Here is a 24,405-nt window from a genome sequence, read left to right on the forward strand (position 1 = left end):
CAGAGCCACGCTGTCTATGAGGTTGCAGTGCCTTCTGGTATCAACCATGCTGCTGGCGTAACCGCAGGGGCACCCAGCCAAGGCTCCCAGGCCCCTGCCCTGGCTCCTGCAGCCCCGTCCTCAGCTCCGCAGCCGGCCACAGGCTGGAAGGTGTGGGACGGGCGTGGTGCAGCTGGGGTGGGAAGGTGTGGGGTGGGCGTGGCACAGCCGAGCAGGCCTCGCTGCTGCTATTGGCTGCATGAGGTTGTCACCCAGCATTCCCCGCGGGCCAAAGAGAGTGCTGCTGGGCAATCACGTGGTGGTCTCACATGAGGGGCACGGCATCGCGGAGCCACGCCCAGTGCAGGGTGACGTCACGGCCCCAGCTCTCGCGAGAGCCCCCAGTGGTGCCCCCGGGAGGTCGCGGGCGGGAGAGGCAGGTGGCAGGGGCGCAGGTGGGCCCCGGGGCTGGGGGGCGGGGACGACACCTGAGGCCACGCCCCTCAGCCGCGCCCAGCTCCTCTGGGGAGCCAATGGGAGCGTTGCCTCAAGTCTCTTCCCATTGGCTGGCTGCCTGGCATGCAAATGAGCCGCGACGTCACTTCCTGGGATAATCGAGCGCCATTTTCTCTTTCTGGCGCTGGATGGGGAGCGGCCGGAGGCTGAGGGGCGGGCGCGGGGCGGCAGGCGCTGCGCGGGGGCTGAGCCGAGGTCGGTCGCGGGCTCCGGCGACGCTGCGGCCGCCGCCCTCGTGGCGCCCGGGGTGAGCGCGGCAGCGGCGGAGGAGGAGCCGCGGGGCGGGGCGGCGGGCGCGGCGCGGCACGGGAGTGGTGCGGCGGCCGAAGCGGCGGCGGAGCGGCGGGGCCGGCGCGGCGCGGAGCGGCGGGCGGAGGCGGCGGTGCGGGCCCGCGGCCCAGCAGGCGGCAGCGAGGCGGCGGAGCGACGGCGAGCTCCCCCTGTAGGGCGGCCGGGTAGGTGCAGCGGGGCGGGCCGGCGGCTCCCCTAGGGCGCGCCGCCCCGAGGGGCGCGGGCGGAGGCGCTGCCGCCGCGGGGGCCAGGCGGTGCGCCGGCGCCTGTCAGGAAGCACTGGCTTCGGCGCGCCCGGGCGGTTGCGCCCGGCTCTTGGCTCGCCGCGGCGGGGTGCGGGGGGTCGGGGCCCGCCTCGCCGAGGGCTTCGCGGGGGGACGGCCGGGGAGGGGCGGTGCGCCGAGCCGAACCGCGCGGCCGGGGCGCTGCGTTGGGGGCGCCGTGTCTCCCCGCCGGGGCAGCGCCGTGGGCGCCGGGCCCTCCTGTCGCTGAAGCCCCCGCGGTAGCTGGAGCGCTGCGGGCGGCTCTTGGCCGCTCCCCGGGCCGGCGGGGCGCTCCCGCCGTGCCCGGCTTGGGCAGGCGGCGGAGGTGGCCGCCGTGTGGTCTCGCAGGGGGCGGGCGGGGGAGCAGCCCTGCCCCACCCGCGGCCAGCAGCGGGGCTGAGCTGGGCGGGGCGGCAGCGCCCGGCGAGGGCTCCGCTCTGCGGCTGCCCCTCAGCAGCTGCTTAGGGCTGCTTGGGTTTTTCCCCCCTCCAATTTCTGCCAGTAGTGGAGCAATAGAACATCTAAGGAACCGACTTAACGGGCTGGCTCAGCGTAGGTGGGTGCAAAGCCCTAATTGCTTCTAGGCGATGCGGGTCTTTCAAACAGTTCATCGAAGACTGTGGTGATGTGCTTGGGAATACTGCATATGCAGAATTAGGACTAAAATGTTAATGGATGCAAAATTGCATTCAATATGATTGTGGTACTTAAGCAATGCATGAATTTTTGAAAAAAATAGAAAAATTTTATGAATAATTAACCAAACATAACCCGTGCAATGCAAATCATTAAGGCTATTTGGGTATGCTTGCCTTGCACTTGAGAGCAAGTAGCTAAGTTTTTTTTTGTCCTGTTTGATTTGTAAATGGAATAAAAAAAAAAAGTATTTCACTTGTGCTGTAGCAGTTCATAGTTCTGTACTGTCAAAATTACAAACTTCTCCCTCTTAACTGATGAATACTTAAGTTCTGACAGGTAAACTGTTGGGGTGGGCACTGGTCATTTTCTTTAACAGTTTTCTATCATCAGAAATACATCTTTTGAACTCCTAAAAGTTTAAATGTGTTCCATTACAAGTCTTTAAAAGACTCGCTCTGGGGATCCCCACTCCAGTCTATATTCTAGAAATCTTGGTGCTTTTTAAAATAATCTTTCAGTTGAATTTTGATCAAGAAAAGGGGATTTCTTTAGAACAATATTTAGACAAATTGTGTGTAGTGAATATGCTACATTATGAGCTGTAATAAAACCTGTAATTCTAACAGTTCATTTGTAAAAAACCCAACAACAAAACCCCCCAAATTGTAACAAATCTTCAGACACAATGAAGAGCACACAAGCACGGTTTTACAGTGCCTTATGTTTTACTGCTGGAAACTCACTGATTTGGGTTAAGTCTTGTTGAACACTGCTAAGAGTTGGCTTGTGTTTAAACACTTTGGTCCTGCTGCTGAAACCTGTAGCACAGCCTTATTTTATTTTTCAGTTCTGTCCCCATGCTGAATTACTCTGGTTGTGGATTATCTGTGCTAGGGACTGTTCTGTGCACCTGTGTGAAATGTCTTTGAGTCATATCACGTTGACTAGTGCCGTGCAGACTCAGTTGTACTTCTTCCTAGGGTAGCTGGGCTTGGTTGTGTGACTCTTCTGCTCACTTACACATGGGGCTGATGAGTCCTATGGGATTTGAGTAGGCTCCACTTAGCTCCTCAAGTAGTCTAGAATGGGCTTGGGTTCTGGCTAATGCTGACCCCCAGGTGAGTCAAGCACTGTGTGCTGTAGGAAGGCTCCATGAATTGGATGGTGTAGTGCCACCTTCTCTTCTAACTAGTCTTGGTTAACAGACTTGATTGTGTTATGAAACATCACAATAGTTATTTAAACCATAGTAGCTAGATTTGGTGACCTAAATTCATTTTGGTGTGACTTTTTAGGTAAGATGTGGGTTGAGGTGCTGTGTCTTTATGTATGTAATCACATACCTTAATCCTTTTTACTGTGTTAGCAACCACTGAATGATGGCTTGCTTTGTGTTGATTAGATTACTTTTTTTAACAGGTATGTGATTTATAGCCAAGAAAAAGAGTGAAATTACTGGGACTATAAGAGATCTGTAATTCTAGACCCCTAAAGGTTTCTGACTTAGCGAGGTTTCTATCAAGTTGCACTTTGACAGAAATTGGAATTTAGGAAGATAAGGTAGCATTGTTTTGTTCTGTTGACCAGAACTGCTTTTAGTAAGTTTTGTTAATCTATTTTAATTTACAAAAAATGAAATAATAACCAATAATAGTATCCATTCTAATCAATTGACTGCTTTTCTTTCCAGGAATCAAATCTTTCAAAGCCGTTAAAACACCTAGAGATGTTGATAGGAAGCTATATGCATTTCTTCCCTCTCCTTCCAAAGACTGGATAAGCTTTGATGGTTACAACGCACTTGTAAATCCGGTTAGGTGTCTCTCAGAAGGTACAGATAAGAGTCCAGGGACTGGAACCATCCATGTAATAATGCGGTTAGCAGATATCCAGGTATGACTTTTGGAGACTTGTAAGCTTATTGAAAACAAAACAGAATTGTTGAGAGTAAAATCAGCATGGCCAAGCTGAACCCGCATTCTTCTAGGCAGTTTCTCAGCGTGCTTGTCCTTCTGGCTGCTGTCTTTGACATCCTGGGTTCTTGTTCTTTAGAATCTGAGGATTAGTAATCACATGCTCTTTGTTTCATTTTCAGGAATGGAGCAGTTATTACTGTTTTCTCAACTAATACTGATTTATCAACTTCTAATGAGTCAGTTCTGGTATAACTGCTGAAATACAAGCTGTTAAAACAAACCTTTAAAAATACTTCCCACCTAAATATCCCAAAACCTGAAAGTCTTCATAAAAAATCTCTTCTGCCATTACTGTTGACAGTTTACAAGATAAAAAGGTATCAAAACTGAGAATGGCTGAATTTCCAGTGCAGATTATGTGAAAGGACAAAATGTGTAAGCCTTTCGTAATTTTCGTAGTGTAAGCAGTTCTGTGAGCAACAGACTAATGAAGGCCAGCTTTCTAGGAATGCATCTGGAGGTCTGACTTCTGTGTAGGTTATCTGGTGTCTAAAAAAGGGTTATGTTGCAGCATTTTTCTCTGTGGATCTTCTAATAGCATTTCTCTTTAGCTGCTTGTTTTCATGAAATCTCTAGAAATGCCTGATCATCTACTTTACTGTTGGGTTTTGCTGGATGTATTTGCATGTGTGTGGAAGGCACATTTCTGCATCTTCCTTGCTCCAGCTCCATACCAGTGTCATATTTAATTTGATTGCATATGCCTGGTTTCCTTAGGAACGCGAACTAAAATGGTGCTGATTTGATGTAAGGAAAAAACGCCTTACGCTGGGTGCAGTCAGTCAGTGGAAGAGGTTACCCAGAGAGGCTGTCAGACCTCTGTCTACAGGAGTTTCCAAGACCTGACAGGCTGAGACACCGAGCGCTGTGGTTGCAGTTCATTGCTGAGCCTCCTTTGAGTAGGAGGCTGGGCTGGGTGTCCTGTTGAGGTTCCTTCCAAGGCAAGCGAGTATTGTTCCAAGTAGTAAACTGAAAGGAAGGCAAAACAGGAACTTCCAATTTTGTAGTGACCTCTCACTTTGAAGAAGTGAAATGTTAGCATTTTTGCTTTTCTTTAATGCAGAGAAATTATAGTTGAGCATAGTTACTCAGCAAATTAGTAGTATTTGTCTTTGACTAGTAGGATGCTGTCCAGACCATTACCTTGTGTTTAGATTAGTACTAAAATACTGCAGTACCACCAGAAGGGGAAGAGTTGCGTTTGTGATGTTTGTTGAAAAGCTGAACGTAGTTGGATGTTATAATACATGATTACAAACGTTAGAGAAACGAAGGGATCCTTTAGTGTGGCATGAAACTCCAGTTTGCTCTATCGTTATGGAGGTGTTAACCTAAATGAACAGTAAATGCAGGAATAGATTGATGGATAAAATCTGACCTGAGCAAGGGTCGAGTGATCTTTTTAGAACTGAGTTTGGGACATCATCTGCTCTTTTATTTTGCTATTAAATTACCTTGGTTCTGCTTATGAAAAGGTACTGTCTGTGAAAACTCAATGGATTATCATTATTTTTTAATTTTTTTTTTTTGGAAACTACAGTTAAAAGTAGTTTAAGATAAATCTGTCTTTAGGTAGCCAACGCGGTAAAAGAACCAAGACTTTTGGGCTAGGGTAACTTGGGTTTAATTTAATTTTAGTGCTTTCATGTTGAATTTGCTGGCTAAGAATGGGTTGCATACCAGCAGAAGATTGCCTGTAGTTATGCATGGAAACAAAAGTGCAAGCTAAGGCCTGAAGAATGTCCAAAGTAAAAGATAAATTGCTAGTAAAAGAATATGGATAACGAGGTGTATAGCAACCAGGGAATTAAACTGAGAACTTGAGGGAATAAGCTTAGAAGGTTGAAATTTTGTGATCTTTATGATGGGGCATTACTGGTCTAATGGGTACAGAGAATGTTAGATGAGAGTAAATTAAGAGTCTTACACTTAGAAAAACAGTTTGTTTAAATAGCAGATAAATAGCATTGCATGTGATTCAGAAATGTACATCTTGGATTGAAGACCAGCTACTTGAAAATTGGAAAATAAGTCATTTGTACTCAAGCCTGTCCCTCCTGTTGTTGTCTCTTGTCTGTCTCCAGGATTAATGACTTACATGTATCTCAAGAGTTTTCTTACCCAGTAATCATTCTGAAATGGAAGTTACATACTATACCACCTTTGTAGACCAGTGTTTCTTTTTTGTAAGGTAGACATGCCTCAAGAAATGTCTGCTTCACCTTCAGTAGCATCAGCGTATCAGTTAACGGACTGAGATGGAGGAGCTGTTCCCAGTGGAGCCTAATGTATTGAACCGCATCTCCTGGCTGATGTGAGCATGGTGGCATCCTGTCAGCCCTGTTGTTACCAGCAGTGGACCGTGGGGTTGGTGCACATAACCTGCTGTCATAGAGGGACTGATCATGAAGCTTTAACCAGGCTATACGAATTCCTGTTTGACTTCACTTTAAAAAAAAGAATTTTATGTCTTAATTTTACTCCTTGGATTTTGATAGAATGACAGATTAGTCACTGATGTATTCCATTCTGTATAGGTTGCTTTCCACACCCACCCCAATGGTGTCAGAATGTCTTCCAGACTTCTTACGGATAAAAAAGATTAGAAAACAAGACTAGCATCTGTCAAATGGGGCTCCCTCTCCATTTCTCTCTACACACCTTTCCTTTGGGGGGAGAAGAAGAGGAGAATAGCATGTGAGTTGTTTGAATTTTAATTCTAAAAAATCTTAACTGTACGATTTGTATGTAAATTATTGTTGTCTTGAGTAATGACATACAAAGTAGAAAAAGGTGTTGTGTTTCAGTTTTTTTTAGTTTGGTGAGGCTTAGCTTGTAGCTTCTTACTTATGTTGGAGGAGTTTTTACAGTTGTCTTTCCTTTCCAGGCAAAGATTTCATGTTGACAGTGATCTTTTTTTTTTTTTTTTTTTTTTTAGAAGTGCAGCTTTTCAAGACATTCAGGGCCATCAAGGCTGAAGTGCTGTTTAGGGATTTTCTCTTTTTCTTTTTGTTAGAACTTGACCTGGGTGGATAAATTTTCTAGCGATAGGAACTAGGTTCTTTTAAACTCTATTGGGTCCTCTGTCAGTTATTTAAGAACAGAGTACTTGTGAAGCTCCCGCTGTCCTTTTTCGGTGCAGGGTAGTTCTGTTGCATTCTGTGCCCGTTTCAGTTACTTAAATCTCAGTCTAAATTGCATTTTGCTGTCATCTAGGGAGGAGATGATAAAGGCACATACTTTTAAAGCTAAGTGCATGGGGATACCTTACGGTGTACTGGGAGCTGAAGAGAAGCAACTGGTGTGTCCATAGCCCAGCTCCTTAGGCAGTGATGATAAAAGCCTAGCTATTGGGGAAGTGCTAGACTGCAGGGCTCCTCAAACTTTTTAAACAGGGGGCTGGCGCGCGGATGAGGTGGCAGGAAGTCATCTGCCGCTGCTTGGTTTCCCCCCCCAATCCCCAGCGGGGACGGGGGGGTTCTGTAAATACCGGGGGCCGGATTGAGGACCCTGGGGGGCCATATCTGGCCCACAGGCCATAGTTTGAGGACCCCTGTGGTAGAGCCTTCCAGGGGCTATGTTGTAGACAGGTAGGCAACCGTGCCGTGCAGCAGTCCTTCAGACATGGCCAGCAGCAGATAATCTGTCTTTCTGTAGTCTTGCGTTTGTTGTCATACTCCTCTGTATGTTGGACTCTAGCTATTGCAGCTTGCTGGAAGGGGGAGCAGGGTCGGGTATAAATCCAAATTCTGGAGTAAGGGAAGGCAATAGAGCTATATACACTTCTTCAGAGGAGGAGAGCTGAAAGCATATGGGTATTAAAAAAATTTGTCCCACTTCTAGCTGTCAGTGCCATACTTTAATTACATTTATTTTCTGCTGCCTTAATACTGTAGTAGCTTGTTTTATGCCAAGGTCTGTATCTGCTTACAGCAGCAGAAACTTCTGCAGGAAATTTAGAGTTTTACTAGCAATTATATTTTAAGCATGTACATAAACGACAACATACTGAATTATCAAAGAGGCTTCTCATCCTGACACTAACTTGCAAGGTGGAAGTTGTTGAATTCCTCTTCCTAGATGAGATGATAGGAATTTTCTGAATAGACCTTAGTAAAACTGTGGTGTTCATGTTCTTTTACCAAACAAATGCAAAACACTGTAGCTGCCATGTATACACGGAGAGATCTGAAAGAAAAACTTGGAATTTTGTGTAGGTATGAGAGAAAAAATGTAAAGGAATCCTGTCTGCCCCCCCCCCCCCAAGCATTTTTGCTTTCCTTCAAGAGGAAGCAAGTCATCTACTGGGAAATGTTAATGAGACTGGTTCTTCAGCTTAAGGCTTTTGGATTTTCATATTTAAGAATGAATTTTTTAGACTTTAGTTTTTGTTCTAATACTGTTAAATGCCTGTGTTGAAGTGTTCCATCGCTTTTTTTTGTGTTTGATTTTTTTTTTCCAGGAAAAGTGCAAAATGTTTCAAATTCCTGTTCAAAATCTTGATAGTATCAGGAAGGCTCGAAAAAAGGTGAAGGGCATTCTTGTGGATCTTGGGCTTGACAGCTGCAGGGAATTGTTGAAGGTAAAGCATTTGAAATAATGTAAACCAATCTGAAACATAAACGCTTTTAGTGTATGTGATGCTGCTCTGCCACAGATCTTTATGGTGTGACCTTTACTATGAAGTATTACTCATGACTGACTACTCGTATGCCAGGGTGGAATTCAGTGGTTTAGTACGTAACGTTGAAAGAAACTGATTTCTCAACAAGATGTGTTATAGATGGTGCTGTGTATTCTTCTCTGCTAGTAATATTTCAACAGCAGGAACCAGTACAGTTTTAGGAAAACCACCACAGACTAAAGAAATGTGTACCGCACTGCAGCTTTTTGGCAGGTCTTTTAAAATCACAAGCAGACGAAGACTTAAGTCTACTCAAAGGCATCCTGTCATGTTCCAAGGGCAAGCCTTTGAAGGATATACAGGTTTTCGCTATTTCTGAAAACCCAGCCAGTTAGATCAGTGACTTTGGTGTAGGCCTTTAAACTTTGTGTCCAGGGAAAAATACCAAACTTGCCTTACTGAGTTGTAGTTCAGTTCTGCATCTTAAATAGTATATGCATGTGTACTGAGATATCAAGATGAACCTAGTACCATTGTTGCTACTTTAGGGAGAAAGTATTGTGCAACAAGTAGGAGGAATTCACACCATCAGATTGGTAAGCCTGATAGCAGAAAAAGTGCAAACAAGTAATGCACTCAGTAGTGCAACTAAACAGTAGTGTATTTTAGCCAGCTGGTACACAGGCTTTTTTGGCTGTTCGGTGTGTTCGTGACTTCAATTTAAGAGTTTGGATTAATTCTGTATGATGGTACTAAAGTAAGTTAACTATCTGTAGGGGTGGTATTGTATTTTTTGTGGTGTTCTGAAACTGGGTAAGTAAACAGCTGAGAAAAAAATGGTAAAGATCTACATGCAGAACTAATTCTGGAACATTCTTGGTTATTGCAGTTGAACAATGTTTGATATATCTAAATATCGTAAGAGCTCAGGGGAAAAAGTCTAGTAAATTTCCATTTTCTTACTGTTGTTTGTGTTGTATATTGTTTTGTAATTAAACCTCTGAGTCAGAAGCTGTTGTGCCTTGGCCCTTTGAAGGAGAAATGTTTTGATGATGCTAGTGTTTTTGCTGTGAAGTTGATGGCAGTCTAACTTGTTGATTGCAGTATAGATTTTAGTGGTGAATGAGGAATAAGGTGTGTTGTGGTTGGTTGGTTGGTGTGGTAGTGGTGTGTGTTTGTGTGTGTGTGGTTTTGTTTCACTTTTAATAAATGATGGTTGTGGCAAACCGAGCAAACATTTCCGTTCTGGAAAAAGCGGTGTGAGATGTAGGCCCAAAAATTACCATTTTAGTGGGTTTTTTTGTGTGTGTGGGTATCATCATCCCCCCAATAATTCTCCCTCAGCAAAGTTCATAACTTCAGTTTGGTTTTGCCAGGTAATCTGGGGCTGGTTTTGGTATGACTTTAGCAGCTAGAGTAATGGGGTTTAGTACTTGATTTGTTCTTGGCTCATAGAATGATGGTGTTTCTTTTTGGTAGAATAGGTTGTGTGATGACTTAATAGGTGGGAAGTAGCTTCAGTCTTCTTTCCTCCACTAATATTAAGACTGATTTCTGAACATTGTCCTTGTGAGGAGGCTGGACAGTTTAGGAAATGGTATGAAATGATACAGTGCAAGCTTGACCTGCCATCTGGTCTCAAAGTTGGTCTTAAACTGTTCTAATAAGACATGATAATGGACAGTAGTTTGTGAGGAAAGTGAACGAATTTCACATACAACTAGTATCCTCTTTGTAGGTTGGAGACCAAATGGATTAGTTTTTAGGCTGAAAGTTCTTAATTAGTCTCTGCTAGGAAGAAAGGCTTTTGTGCTAGATTACTAGTTTGACTGTCAAAGTAGTACTCTTTAAGTACGCTGTAATGTCAGAGGCTTTCCTTTAGTAAACTCTTAGCTTTAACATAGTCGTCTTTAAGTCTTCATTTAAACTCTGAAAAATTTTAGAGTAGTAGCTGGTTTTGCCTTGAGGAACATGAACTGGTTCAATGGGATTGATAAGAATGCTATAGGGAATGTTGTTTACCCTGGCATGGTGGTTCCAGAGGTGATAATATTGTTGTTTTTACAGCTTGAGGCAAAATACAGCTGCTCTTTGAAATAAGGTTCTGGGAATGTCTTTGTTTTTCAAAGTTAAAAGCATAGCAATGCTATGAAGATTTAATACTAAAACTTGTTGCAAAGTAAACTGTAGCGGTAAGTTAATAAATGGAAGTAAATGGTGAAATATTACAGATTTAGGAGGAGGAAGGCAGAGGGAGAAAAATATCTTTCAGTATTCACTGTGAACTTGGCTAGAAGCAACAGAAATAAAGCGTAAATATTTTGACTCCTACATTATTTTCAGTAACTATGAAGAGTTCAGAATTATGGCTTTATTATGAGGCAGTCATATGAACAAGTACTTGAGGTAAAATGAAGAGGGATCAAAGAAGTAATTTCCTTGAACTGAATTTTGAGACCTATATCTGAATACTGTACGGACTTCCCATTCATCCTCTGTGTGTTTTTTCCTTTTTTCTTTGGTTTGTATTGAGACTATTTTTATATTCAGAACAGGCTGCAAAAGCAGATTATTTCTTGTTTTCTTTTTTCTTTTAGAATCTTAAAAGTTTTGACCCAGGTGAAAAACACTTCTGCAACACTTCATGGAGTGATGTCTCTCCTTGGGAATCCGTGGGAAAGAGGAAGGTATGTGTATGTAAGGTCTGGTTAGACATGCATGGGGAATCGCTGAATTTCATCGCTTTCAGAAGTCATGGAAAAGTTAAAATACACCTTTTTAATGGTAAAAAAATTAGCTTTCACGTCCTGTTTTCTAGGTATTATTAGTCAGGGAATAATCTTTCATTTCCTCTGTTCTTCCCTGCAGTGCAGCTGATTGAGGACTGTGTATGCTGTTCGCTGTCTTTAAGGGTACAACCCTGACCATCAGTATTTAAGATGTCATACTAATGTTCAGCCTTTTTAGCCTATGAGCTTTTTTAGTCTGATGAGTAGTCCTAACCGGCTGTTGTGTACAATACACTTGTTTCGTTGGAAGGGTGAAAATGTGATTGCGTAGGTGTGAGTGGATTAAACTGAAGTTACCATTAGTGGTTTGGGATAGGATTGCAGTGGAAGGTGTATTAAGTTAAATTGGCGTGTGTGAAAACAGCTTTTGGTTCCGTGTAGCTGGAATCTTCTGTGAAGCTAGAATCTATAAGAAGGGCAGGGTTGAGATGAACAAACCAATGGAGCCTCCTGGCTCCAGCCAGCATGTTGTCTGAGCTCTCTAACCTTGATGATTTTGTCTTTTTTGTCTTTTCCTCTATCTTTTGACCGAAGAAAAAAATTCAGTGTTGGGACATCTGTGTTAGATGAGCAGGGGAGTTCCCCCTCCTCCCCAGACATGAAACAGGGAAGAGGAGGATGAAGGTAGAGCAAGTGAAGCTTCCTGTCAAAAACTTAGGATGAAGGGTTGTTTGGGTTTTTTCAGTCTTCTCACAGTCCTTTATGAAAAATGGCAAGCCATTTCAGTGAAAGAGGAAAAGAACTAGAAGTTATGCACTAGAGAGGGAATCTTATTTCATCCCTAATGTCTGGAGAGAGGCCAGGCAGAGACCCCCGATCCTTACCAGAAGGAAGAACACAGATCCTGACTCAGCTAGTCAGCATGTCTGAAAAACAAGACCGGAATCTGATCTGATGAGTTTCAGTGTAGACTTTGTGATGCGTTGCAGTGGAACAGATTTGCCAAGCTGTGTCTTTTGGGTACTAAACTTACTTCTTACCCATTTTCTTAAAACAGTCAAATGTTGTTTATCATTCACATACCTCTTGGCATCATGCTGTGTATATTTGGGAAAAGTAAGTTGGTCTTTCAGGATGTTCTGTTCCAAAGCTGTTTCCTTAAGGGGAAAATAAATTGTTTGAGCTACACTGGAAACTCAGTAGGCTAGAGATGATGTCTGTCTATATGTGTTGGTGATTTCTACCATTAGTACTATTTTTAGGGAGATGTGAGACTACACAATGGAAAGTGTTACTGTGTTCTGGGGTGCGTTCTCTGGAGTGGGACTAATTTGAGTTTTTCCCAAATGCCTCTAATAAGCCCTTTTGGATTCCATCTGTACAGTTTAGGGTTGTGTTGGTCAATCTCAAAGGTGCTTCACTTTTCCTAAGCAGCTTAGAACTTTTATGTTTTCAAATTTTCTGTAAAACTGAGATGCTGTTAGTAAACTGTAGTTAACACTTAGGAACATAAGAATCAGCTTAAGACACGTATGCAAGGAGAAGATGCTAACAAAGGGATTTTCTAAGGTCTCTGTGGGGAAGAGCTCCATTTCATACAGAAAACATAGAAGTAGCAGACTTCCACATACTTCTGTTTTGCTGAAGCGGAGTTTTGGGGGATTTTTTTTCTTGGTGGTGGTTTGGGGTTTTTTTGAGCTAAGTAGTGGATCTTTTGGGTTCATCCTATTTTGAGAGAACTTGAGGTACAGAACTTCATTTGCTGAAGTCTCATAATTTTTACCTCCATCAAAACCCAAATGATCTAAGGTGGCATTATTTCCCCTAGACTCAACAGTATGCAAGTACTGGGGCGGTTTCTTAGTGGTATGCTGCAGTGCTTGTTTATAGAAGAAGTAAAGCCATTGTTATGACATAATAGTAAATTAATTCATCACTTGGACCACTTGTAGTGTTCTCACTGCACCTAATGACAATTGTTCAGACTTGGCAGCAAGGAAATATTGATGGTGTATTACACTACGGTATAAGTTTATGGGGATAGAAAAACCCAAACCAGAAATGGGGTGGGAGGGGGAAAGTAAAGGGTATGTGGGCCCAGTGTTTAAAAGCCTATAAACTTTTCTAAGCCTCAGACAACCAATTAAAATGAGCAGTTGCCTCTGTCACCTGATTTCTTGAGAAGTAAGGCTAGTGAGGTTTAGCTGTTCGTAATGCTCTGTACGCTCCATTAGTTCAGTAGTGTCAGTGTCCTTTCTCTGCTCAGTATGCTTCAAAAGTAAGGTTGAAGCTTCTGATTTGCTGTGGTGCTGTTTGCTAGCAGCTGACACAAAACGCCTAGAGTGTAAATAGAGGATAATTCACTGATGCTTTCATAGCATACCCTTCAGCAGCCTTAGCCAGCCAGTGGCTTTATCTGACCCAGTCTTTTGAATTTGGAGGTTAGATTTTTGTTATTGTCAGGGGACTCTTCTAGTACTGCTAGTAGATGACACCTTCATGGCTATATGAAATGAAGAGAAAAAAAAATTTGCGCAGGTTTTGTTACAGTTCTTGATAACATGTTTGTGACATATGTGGGTGATCTAGCTAGGCTGGATGCTGTAGTGGTGGAACAGCTTGTTCTTTTTGGATGGTATTTCATCAGGGGCAGAAGTGAGGTGTGAAACGCATCTGAGGGAACAGACAAGTTCCACTAGATGTTTGAGAGTGCAGATCTGTCACCTGGATGCTGGCTGTGACTGATTTTGTAGCTTTTGGCAGGAGCCAGGGTCAACTTTCTAGGAAGCTAATGCAAAATGGTTGACAGGACTGCTGTTTTTGTCAGGAAGAGCAAATAATGTTCATATGGATTCGAAATGTAATGCTGTCAAGTGACCTGTAATTGAGGGAGCAAACCACTGTTTAGTGGAAGATATTTAAGTTTATTTTTATACAGTTATAATATCTTTCTGAAAAGAATGTATATGCTCTATAATGAGTGTGCTAGAGGAAATTTCTTAAAGAAATTACTGTGATGGGATGCTCAGTATTTTGAGATAATACGAAGAGGTCATTGCTGCTTTATCATAAAAGGGAGTTTTATTCCTTTCTTTTTCTACTGTTAGTCTGGCTTCAAAATAATGTTCTTAAAAAAAAAAAAATCAGTGTTTTGTGGCTTTGATGGGAAAGATACTTCTGGAGAGCTTTCAGTGAAGGATAAGGTATTGAAATACACAACCCCCCCCAACCCCTTTTTTTTTTTTTTTTTTTTTTTTCTTTTCCTCCAGTAGATGGGAGGTGGCCCTGAACTAAACAAAGCTTTAAGAGTGTCACAGTACAAGGGCTGGTGTTCTTAATTGCTAGGGCTTCACCTCCTATGTACAGTGGCATGCAAATTCTTCTTAGCTTATTTTGTGATTCCCATCTTTAAAAATAGGCTTCAGAATTATTCTCGTGGAATAGAAATGAACTCGCTTAAGGCTTTTTAATAAATTATAAAGAAGCAAAAAGGGCACAAATATTTCTGCCTTTAAGTATGTCATCTTTAAGTCTGCTTTTCAAAAACAGAAGAAACTTGAGAAGATACATGCTATACGTCTGGTAAAGGCATTTTTGACAGGTGATAGTGCAGACTTACTTTCAAACAGATAACACGGATTTAGGAACTGGCAGTTTCTAAGTGGATGTTTTTGTTTTGTTTGCAGAGATACAGAACAAAGCCGTACTGCTGTAGCTTATGCAAGTTCTCCTCAAAATTGCTTACTTCATTCAAGAATCACTTGCACCGTTACCATGAGGATGAAATGGACCAAGAGCTGGTGGTTCCTTGCCCAAAATGTGCATTTGCTTCTCATCCCAAAATAGTGGGAAAACATATCCGAATGTTTCATTCATCTAATAAAAGAATACAGAACTATACAGTCAGCATTTTGGATGGCATGAAACAATTCAGAAGTGACATCATAAACTTCACATGTCTAAAATGTCACTTCACAGACACATTGTATTACAATATGAAGAAACATGTGCTGCTGTACCATTTTCAGGACTTAGTAAGTACGTATTTTGGCCAGAAGTCTGATGAAAGTAACGAGAATTCTGTTGAGCACTACTGTAAAAAATGTAATGCTTCTGCAAACAGCCAAGATTCTTTAATGTATCATGTCCTGACAGCTGAAACGCACCGAGACCTGGAGAACAAACTTCGGTCTGTGATTTCAGAACATATTAAGAAACCAGGACTTGTGAAACAAATGCAAATTGCTCCAAAGCCTGTTCAAGGTGTGACAGCAGCTGCTCCATCTGCAGGGCCTGCCACTGCCCCAGCAGGTTCTGTCACAGCTCCGTCTTGCGTCCAGCTTGCATTTCCACAGAATAATCAAACCCAGAGTGTGGTGCAGCCAAAAGCAGTTCAGAACACAGTCGGATCACTGACTGTTCCAAGTGCCTCTGGTAGCGTTCTACATACAACTTCTGCTCCAATTGTTAGCCCATCACATGTTACTCTTGTATCCAGTAATATTCCTGTAGGTCAGAATAATGTTAATATTCAGCCGTCACCTTCCCAGTCTATCATTGTTTCCCATAGGCTCCCCCTTAATCAGCCTGTGAGTGCTGGAGCTGTTCCTCTTAATCATTCCGTTGGGACTGTAAATAGAGCTGTGGCCCCTGCAGTTCTTCCTCTTAATCAGCCTGTCAGGCCTGGGCTCTTTCCTGTTAATCAACCCATTGGTACTATAAATGGTCCGGTTGCAGCTGGAACGCTGCCTGTTATTCAGCCTGTCAGCCCTGTGAATCAACCGGTTGCACCAGGAGTTCTTTCTGTCAACCAGTCTCTTGGGAATGGGAACAGACCCATTGGTCCCAGGGTCCTTCCTGTGGTGCAGACAGTTGGGTCCGGTGTTCTCCAGCTTAACCCGCCTGTTGTATCTGGGGTTGTTCCTGTCAGGCAGCCTGTCAGACCTGGGTTTCTTCAGCTTAATCAACCTGTTGCATCAGCAGTTATCCCAGTAAATCAGCCAGTTCAACCTGCAGTTTCTCAAAACACAGCTTTTTTGACTGCGGGTTCTATACTTCGGCAGTTGATTCCAACCGGTAAGCAGGTTAATGGGATACCTACGTACACGCTTGCCCCCGTTTCCGTTACTTTGCCTGTACCTCCTGGTGGTGGAGTAGCCACTGTTACACCACCGCAAGTGCCCATCCAGCTAATGCAGTCTGGGACGGTAACTCAGTTGTCCCAGTCACCAGCTAGTGCACCTTCTCCTCCAGTGGTTTTAATGTCTCAGAATATATCGTTACAAGCCTCCCCGCCTGATCCTGAAACAAGTCAGGCTGTCAGACAGGCTAAGCAGTGGAAGACTTGCCCAGTTTGCAACGAGCTTTTCCCATCAAACGTCTACCAGGTGCATGTGGAGGTTGCCCACCAACATGGTGAAGTAAAAACGGAGGAAACCCTGGAACCCGACAAACTTGCAGCTTGTGCACCCTTTCTAAGGTGGATGACAGAAAAGACGGTCCGGTGTTTCTCTTGTAAATGTTTTCTCTGTGAGGAAGAGCTCATGAAACATCTGTTGATGCATGGCTTAGCTTGCTTGTTTTGCACAGTTACTTTCCATGACTTAAAAAGCCTCATGGAACACAATAAAACCACACACAATGGGAAAAAGCAGTTACATGCAGATTATAGCAACAGAGGATTTCAGTTAGGTAATGATGCTCAGGGTGACCTTGTGTTTCCACACTTTGATTTCAGTACAGTGTTACCAGAGGAAGACATCGGTGAAAGAGAAGTACATTTGGCAGTGCTTGCTGGACTAAATTCAAGGACACTTGTCCCTGTTTACATCAAAGTGAAGCCTCAGACGGCAGAAGTGAATAATAGATGCAACAAAAAAGTGTTAACCTGTCCCTTTTGCTTTGGTACGTTTGTTAGTAAAGAAATCTATGAAATGCATTTGAAAGAGCGGCATCATATAATGCCAACTGTACATACAATTTTAAAATCTCCTGCTTTCAAGTGCATCCACTGTTGTGGTGTGTACACTGGAAATATGACTCTAACAGCTATTGCTGTACATTTGCTCCGTTGTAGAAGTGCTCCCAAAGACAGCAACTCAAGCATGAAGATGCAGCTTGAGCGTAGTGAGAAGAAAGAGCTACTGTTCGTGAACGGCGAAAAGCATGATTCAGTGGTACTGAAAAGAAAGCAATCGGATTCCTGCTTCGTTGCAGAAGACCAAAGGAATAAGGAACAGCAGCCTCTGAGCTTAAGTACTGGCGTAGTTCTAGCTCCAGAAAAAGAAGTGAATTCAGGGGTAGTGCCTTTCAAACGACAGAAGATTCATACTAGGACTGAGATGAGGAAGCTTCCTTCTAGTGACGATCTTCGCTTTCTAGCAGTAGATCCTAAACAGTATGATCACAATTCATACGAGGCTCAAAAACAGTTTTTGACAGACTACTTTCATAAGAGGCCATATCCTTCTAAAAAAGAGGTGGAATTACTTACTTTGCTGCTATATGCGTGGAAAATTGATGTTGCATCTTTCTTTGGAAAAAGAAGGAATATATGTTTAAAGGCGATAAATAATCACAAACCGTCTGTGCTGCTGGGTTTCAGTATGTCTGAACTAAAAAATATTAAGCACAGTTTGAATATAAAAGATAAACCATTAGATGTGTAAACAAGCTTTTTATAACAGCTAAAAGCAGTCCGTAATTGCATACTCAATGAATTAGCAGTTTATTTTATTTGTTTTAACTTGCAGACTGGCCTGTTGAAGGGTACAGTAGTACAAAAAGTCTCATTCAATCGTGGCTGTGATGGTGAAAGGCACACATAGTTGTGTATTTGAAAAAGCTAAAACCTTCAGACTTACACATCTGGAATTTGTTTTAGCTTCTTGCTTTGTCTGGACTAGTGTTTTTGGGGGTGTTTATTTGGTTCCATTTCCCTTGGTTCCCTTTCAGGCTCCCATTACACTTTTTATACCATCATGTAAAACATTTGTCCTATTAACAAATTTTGTTTTATTTTTCTGCAATGTTGTCATTTTTTCTAAACAATAAAATGTATAATGTTGGTTAAAATACTGAGGTAAACTATGTGATAAACATCTATTTGATTATTTGTGGGTTTAAGTCCTATTTTTTTAATATGTTTTTGTTCTATCTACTGAAGTGACTGTAGCCTTTAAATCAGTTGCCCCTTCAAATTCCCAGTGCACTGGTAGCAATAAAATACATGGCAGATTTTTTTTATTTTTATTTTTTTCCTCCTTGGTCAAAATGCCTGTGCCAGTTAAGTCTGGCGACTTGTAGTACCTAACTAGTATAAACATGGTGGGGATTGAGGGGCTTGGGGGTGCCTATTGAAGTGCTGTAATTAATTAACTCACATGAAATGGTTGTGGTGTTACCTGTTAAGTAGATCTTGCTAACCAGTGTTTATGCTTTTTGTTGGTGTTGAAGCCTGGTTGCTTAAATACCTGTTGTTCAAAGGTTGGTAGCAGCGTTTGGCTTCTTTTTCAAAAAGCGAAACTGCTTTGGAGTGTCAGTTGCTTTGATGTGTGGAGTGTATGACTTCTGTGCATATCACTCACCTGTAGAAGCCCTGTCCGAATATCACCAGAATTTGGTGGAAAATCTGATTTTTATTTTAAATTGGTGTTGCGTGAGGTAGTAACTGAATAGTGCCTCCTCCCCAGCAAATCAGATACGTGAGTTGAAGACCTTTGAGTCAGAAATTGTACAAACTGAAACTGGATGAATCGGTGGCCTCAGGACTTTAAACTGTTGAGTACCTGAATTGTACAATTAATACTGTTGAATACTCATGTAGTGATTATTTTTTATTGCCCTATAGAAAGCAATAAGAATAGTATAAAACCCAAACAGGCTGTCTCGTTCAATATGAACTAGCATCCCTGTTAACAGGTTACGGGAAAGTTGTTGGGAAGGTTCACTTGCCTTGGAAGAGCAAACTATAGTACTGCTTGGTTTCATCTGGCTGGTCCCAGCGGTGCCCCCAATATTGGTTAACAGTTACATAACAAGTAACCTGTAACAGGCATTATTTTTTCCTCCTCCTCCTTATGCCCCCTCTCCTCATTTTTATTTCCCAGAAGAAAAAAGAGCAGGCTCTTCTGTCACTTCACTTGTGTCAGTGTTACAAGGAAAGGGTGATATGCCCAAGCTTATTTCTATTTTTTTAAGTAGTAAGCATACTTATGCCCTGTGCAGTAGTTTTTAAAGCAGATAGAGAATGTTTTTGTGCCACTTCTAAAAGAGCATGGCATTTTTAGCAGTATTTGGTGACTGTTCACCTGAGGTTCTAGATGCTGTTTGAGATTCTGTTTTTTGGATACGGTCTTAATATTTTCATATTGATCCCTTCAAAGAATTTTAATGTATATGTAACATAAGGTTACATACACTGAGAGAATCTGCTCTTTGGAAAAACCTAGTTGTTTAATAGCAGTGTTGAACAAATGTGAACACCATTTATGGTGGTGTCTGCATGCCCCATCCCAGAGAGTGACAGTGAGTAAGAAGCAGTGTGTTCTTATAGCCTAATAATAGCTCATTAAAAATAATTAAAAAAGATATTTGGGCATAGCACAGTTCATGAGCTGGTTCACAGGGCTTTGAGTGAGGAAGAGGGACGCTCTGTAGGATTTGTGTTATCTAGGCACTCATTTTCATTCTCAGACCCTCGATACTGTGAGCCCTGTCATCTTTGGGCTGGTTGTGCAGAGATTGATGGAACTCAGCGGGGGGTTTGGCGGCATGCGTCCGGGCAGGCTTGCGGCAGCGGTTAGATGTTGGTCTGGGGTAAGTGTGGCTTGGAGTGTGGAGCTGGGGAGGCATTGCAGGGTTCATCCGTGCCTGGGGCAGCAAGGGAACAGCCCAGTCTTACAGAGTTCTCATACACAGTGTCCAGTGGTGATGTTAAACATTTTATTTATTGGACTTGGGTTTCACAGTTTCAAATAAACCAGCTTTCTAACTTCGCCATAGGTGTTGTGCAAATGATTACTTACGCTCACCCACCCCCTTACCTTTTTTTAATGTAGTCAGGGAACTTGATCTGGAAGTTTCTTTTTGTGTAAAATAGCTGTTCAAAGACACAAAAGGAAGGTAAGACTTAGAACTTAGATCCAGACGCTTTAGGTAGGACTTAGTGCGTTATAGTGACACCTTTGATTATCCCACATACTGACAGCTGCGTATTTTCCTAGAGACTGATGCTCTTACATCTTCGTACTAATTTGCTATCACTAAATGCTCCTGCTCTTGTTAAATGAGGACTGTAGAAAGAAACAAAAAACCAAAATGAATTTTGAAATGTGGAAGTAGCAACTGAGACGCAGTGTGGACGTGGATTTCAGAAAAGCCAAGGAGCCTGAAAACAGCCAAGTCAAATCAGTGGCTTTAACCAAATCAGGCTTTTGCTGTAGGCTTCTCGTGTGAAGTCGTTCGGTTAGATGTGTTAGTCTGGAAAGATACTGGTGCCCTGGTCTAGGGCTGCCTGTGGGCAGTATGGTGAATGCACAGAGCCTAGGGCTGCTGGTACGTGCTGTTGGGGAAGACGTTACCAAAGGAGCGACCTGCTGCAGCACACTTTCCGCGTGCAAGTCCCTAAAGCACGTGGATGAAGCTCTGGTCTGCTGTAAAAGAAGTCAAGTTGGGAAGAATACTGGTTGGTTTGCAGGATGCTTGTAGCAAGTACTTGTTCCTTACGGGAATAAAAAAAAAATAGCTGCCCGTATTCTGCTTCTGAAATGCATTGGTCTGGAGAAGTCGGTGTTAGAGAAATATTTTGTTGTGGTGTCTTCAGGTTTTGAGAAGAAAAATTACGCTTGTGAAATAGTGTGATAACTTATCTCAATATGTAGTAGGAAGGTTTATTATAAAGGGACTTGATCATGTTTCTTCTGTATATGTTCATGTGGTGGGAGTTAATATTGTTTGGTAAACCGATGTTTTGGAAGGGGTCAAAAACCAAAACACCCTTGTGACTGGTTTTCAGTGCTGTACTTTTGTGTAGAATGCTACAATTCACCATCTCATCAGACTTCTTTTTCGCTTCATTGGTTAAAGTTTTTCAAGAAAGCTTAGAGGGTTATTTAAGTAGCTGTTAAATACAATTTTGGGTATGCAATTCCCAACAAATATCTCTAAAATATAGTTCTACTGCAGCTGACTGTGCCATTTGCAAACATACATTTGTCAAACTTACCTGTGGGCACATTTTTCTCAGTAAGATACTTGAGTTTAAGTAGTAAAGTATGGAGATGTGGAGAAAAAAGCTGCAGTCTAATAGCAAGAGGGGAAAAAAAAGACGAAAAATAACTTGAGAAAACGTGCCTGGCTTGTTTGAAGGGTCAAAAGAATTTTCACTCCTTCCCCTGCAAAGTGCATGTGAGAAGGACAAATTGAGGGTTTTCAGGAATGAACTTTGTGTGATGCTGCATTTGAAGTCTTAACACCTTGCTTTAGTGCCTGTGTATCTCAGCTGCTCTGACTTGACAGGCAAGCCACAGTTGTGACCGTTTCTCCTTTTACTTGGGTACCAGATCCCCACACACGATGGCATGGCGCTCGTTGCCTTGCATTTGTTGGAGTTTAGCGTGCCAAGCTAGCGGGGGTGCATGCGGTGTGTGCTTACAGTACTGCCCTGCCTGTTTGCGGAGGACGCAGGTCTGCAGAGAAGGGAGTGCGAGCGTGCGCTGGGGGCCTGCCTCTGATTCCACATGAACTGGTATTTATTGACATGGTGTTTTACCTAGTGGAATGTTGAAGAGCACCTTACAATAAAATCAGGGGAAAGCAGAGCCCTCAAGTATCTCTGCAAGTATTTTTATCTGGTTTTATCTAATTTTGGCTGCTTGTCCGTTAAATGGGAGTAATGTTAATTCTTGCCATCGTGGGTGAATATCTTAACAAGACTATGAGAGCGGTAGGTATTTTGAGTTGAGCTGCACTAGATAAGCCAAGTATGGAGAGCTGACAGTGCGTATGTATGATTGAAAGCTGCATTTCTGGAGAGTTCGGATTAATTTGTGTTGTCAGAGTCAGTGTCGTTCTGGCTTACAGTCCATTTGGAAGTGAAGAAGATACTGGGTTTTGAAGAAAGGGTGCGCTCCGAAGCGGTGCTGCTCCCCGCGTGCTGCACGGCTGAGGCAGTCTGGCTGGGGAAGGCGTCGGTGGCTTTCGGTCAGTCGGTGGCTTTCAGTCGGCCGGCGCCCTCGGTGCGGCGTGGTGCATCGCTCTGTGGGGAGCGGACGGGCTGCGGTGAGACTCGCAGCGTTCCTGCTGCAATTGCTGCCAGCCTTGCCGGCTGCTCCGGGCTGGCCTGCGCCCGGCCGGCATCCGAGCAGCTGTTGGCCGGATAACTGAAGGGAATGCGCAGTCACGGGTGGGAGGGTAAATGCCAGGGCTCAGGCGCAGGGAAGTATCAATAGATGCGTAGCAGGAGAGGGGTCACAGAGAAGCACTGTAGGTTTTTTGTAGCTGTTCTTTGCAGAAAGCCAGTGAAAGGCGTGAGAAGTTCCCCTGGCAGTTCCCAGTCTCTGCTGGGATGTGGAAGGCTTTCTTTTATGGACTGGGCTCGTTTGCTGCACACTCACACGTGGTGTGCCGCCAGCGTCACGTTTTAGAAACGGTGATGCAGAAAGGATGCTAATGGAGCCTCTGAACGCTGGGCACGTAAAGACCTAGCTCTGGGACACGCGTTGTGGAATGGTTTCTAGGTCACGAAGGGTAAGTGCTCTGAAAAACTTCATTTATTCAGTGGTCTTGGCATAGCAAATACACGCGGCCGTCGGGCGCAGGACTGGCAGGGTGCTGCGCTGGGGGCCGAGGGCTGGGTGACAGGCTGCTTCGGCGCTCTCCGAACAGGCTCCTCTCCGGATCTGGGCAGAGGGTTAGGGCTGCAAGGGCGGTGCTTCCCCCGAATGGGTAGTTACCTGTGAAAGCGTTGGCGGTCTGCTGGACATGTGGCAACGCGTGTGAGCAAGTTCTGTAGAACTCACTCCTGGTGAGTGCTACAGCGGCTGCCAGTGATCCTGAGCAGGCCTAAAGGTGCCGGGTGAGCTGGCGAGCAGTGGTGCCACTGCGTGTAGCAGCATGCATGAAGGGCAGATCGTGAGCGGTACCACCTGATCGACTCCGTCTTGGCTTATTCTGGAATAAGCGTTTGTTTTAAGGTTGCCGTTGGGACTGATCTTATTAATGTTATTGGCGATGTGAAAAGTGCAAGTCTGTTAACGGAAATTGTTAATGGAAGATACTGGGCAGCACTGGCGTAGAGAAGAGCAAGTATCGTATTTGAAGAACCTGAGTGCTGGGGTTTAATGTGTTGACAACGTCACGATTTACAAACACGTGTGCATGAAGGTTAACCAGCAGAGATTCACCTGCGGTGGCTGGGGGCAGCCTTGGCACAAGGTGAGGTTGAAACGTGGCCACCACGTGCTCGGCATGGGCTAGCACACAACCAGCGCTTGGGCCGTGAGGTGCAGCAGCAGGGGCTGCGTTGCGTGTGGAGAGCTGGGCTGGGGTGAGCGGGACCCCTTGGGCTGAGGGGGGTGCTGCGGTGGCTGCCGGGCTCGGGACCTGCCTGCCTGCGCCTTGGTGGCTGTGGGTTCCCGCAGCGGGGCCGGTGGAGCCCTCCTTGAGCCCCCCAGGCCCAGCAGCTGTCCGCTCCATCTGGCATCTCCAGAGGGCTGCTACCGGTCCGAGTGGCCGGGCCACCTGTCGGGGCTTGGCTCCAGATGTTTGGGTGCTAGCGTGCACCTCTGGCAACCCGTGGAGGGTGCCTGAGCCCGGGTGCCAGAATGCAGCGAGAGGAGCGAGCGGGTAGCAGGCACAGCAGGGCACTGGGCAGCCTCGGTGGGAGCGGCAACCGCCGATCCCTGCATGGGGGCGCAGCCTGGCGGGGGCTGCAGCCCTGGGTGCCATGGGGTGCTGCAGGGTGCCTCTCCCCCCAGCTGGAGCTGGGGCTCGGAGTGCGGTGGGAGCTCCATGTAAAGGCTGCTGCAGGCACACTGCCAAATCGTACCCTTGGGCAGGCAGGGGGCTGCGCCCCGCGCCCCCTTCCTCTTTCTGGGCTGTGTTTGGGGGGCCCGGGTTTTGCTGGACGTGACCTTGACCGGAGGCAGGTTTGAGTAGGGCTCTGTAGAGCGAGGAGTGTGAATTGGACCTGGGGGGTCCCTGGGTGCTGGGGGTCTGCGGGCGTGCGCAGTGCTGCGGGGAGCTCTCCAGAGCCCCTCTGGGGCACGGGGCTGAGCTGGCCGGTGCTGCTGCACCTGAGAGGCCTTGGGCTGCCAGGGGACCGCATCCCACCGGGCGCAGCATGGGCCCTTCTCACAAGTGAGAGCCTCCGGCTTCTGATGCCGTTT

At 44.5% G+C, this 24,405-nt stretch overlaps 1 protein-coding gene across 12 annotated transcripts; it reads left to right on the top strand.

The window, feature by feature from the left end:
- The first annotated feature begins 608 nt into the window (after positions 1-608).
- On the top strand, positions 609-18,258 carry ADNP2 (ADNP homeobox 2). Of its 12 annotated transcripts, XM_055706376.1 has the most exons (6): positions 1,156-3,581; positions 5,860-5,978; positions 6,202-6,361; positions 8,127-8,246; positions 10,886-10,975; positions 14,704-18,258. In XM_055706376.1, the coding sequence occupies exons 4-6, from the start codon at positions 8,139-8,141 to the stop codon at positions 17,683-17,685; spliced, it is 3,180 nt and encodes a 1,059-aa protein (XP_055562351.1). In that variant the 5' UTR covers positions 1,156-3,581; positions 5,860-5,978; positions 6,202-6,361; positions 8,127-8,138; the 3' UTR covers positions 17,686-18,258. The 12 variants fall into 12 exon arrangements, with proteins under 12 accessions (XP_055562349.1, XP_055562354.1, XP_055562348.1 ...); XM_055706374.1 differs by adding an exon at positions 609-742 and having other exon boundaries at positions 3,379-6,361; XM_055706379.1 differs by lacking the exons at positions 1,156-3,581; positions 5,860-5,978 and adding an exon at positions 626-742.
- Positions 18,259-24,405: the final 6,147 nt, after the last annotated feature.

This window comes from Falco cherrug, chromosome 3 (assembly GCF_023634085.1).
Source record: "Falco cherrug isolate bFalChe1 chromosome 3, bFalChe1.pri, whole genome shotgun sequence".
In the NCBI taxonomy this organism is placed as follows: domain Eukaryota; kingdom Metazoa; phylum Chordata; class Aves; order Falconiformes; family Falconidae; genus Falco; species Falco cherrug.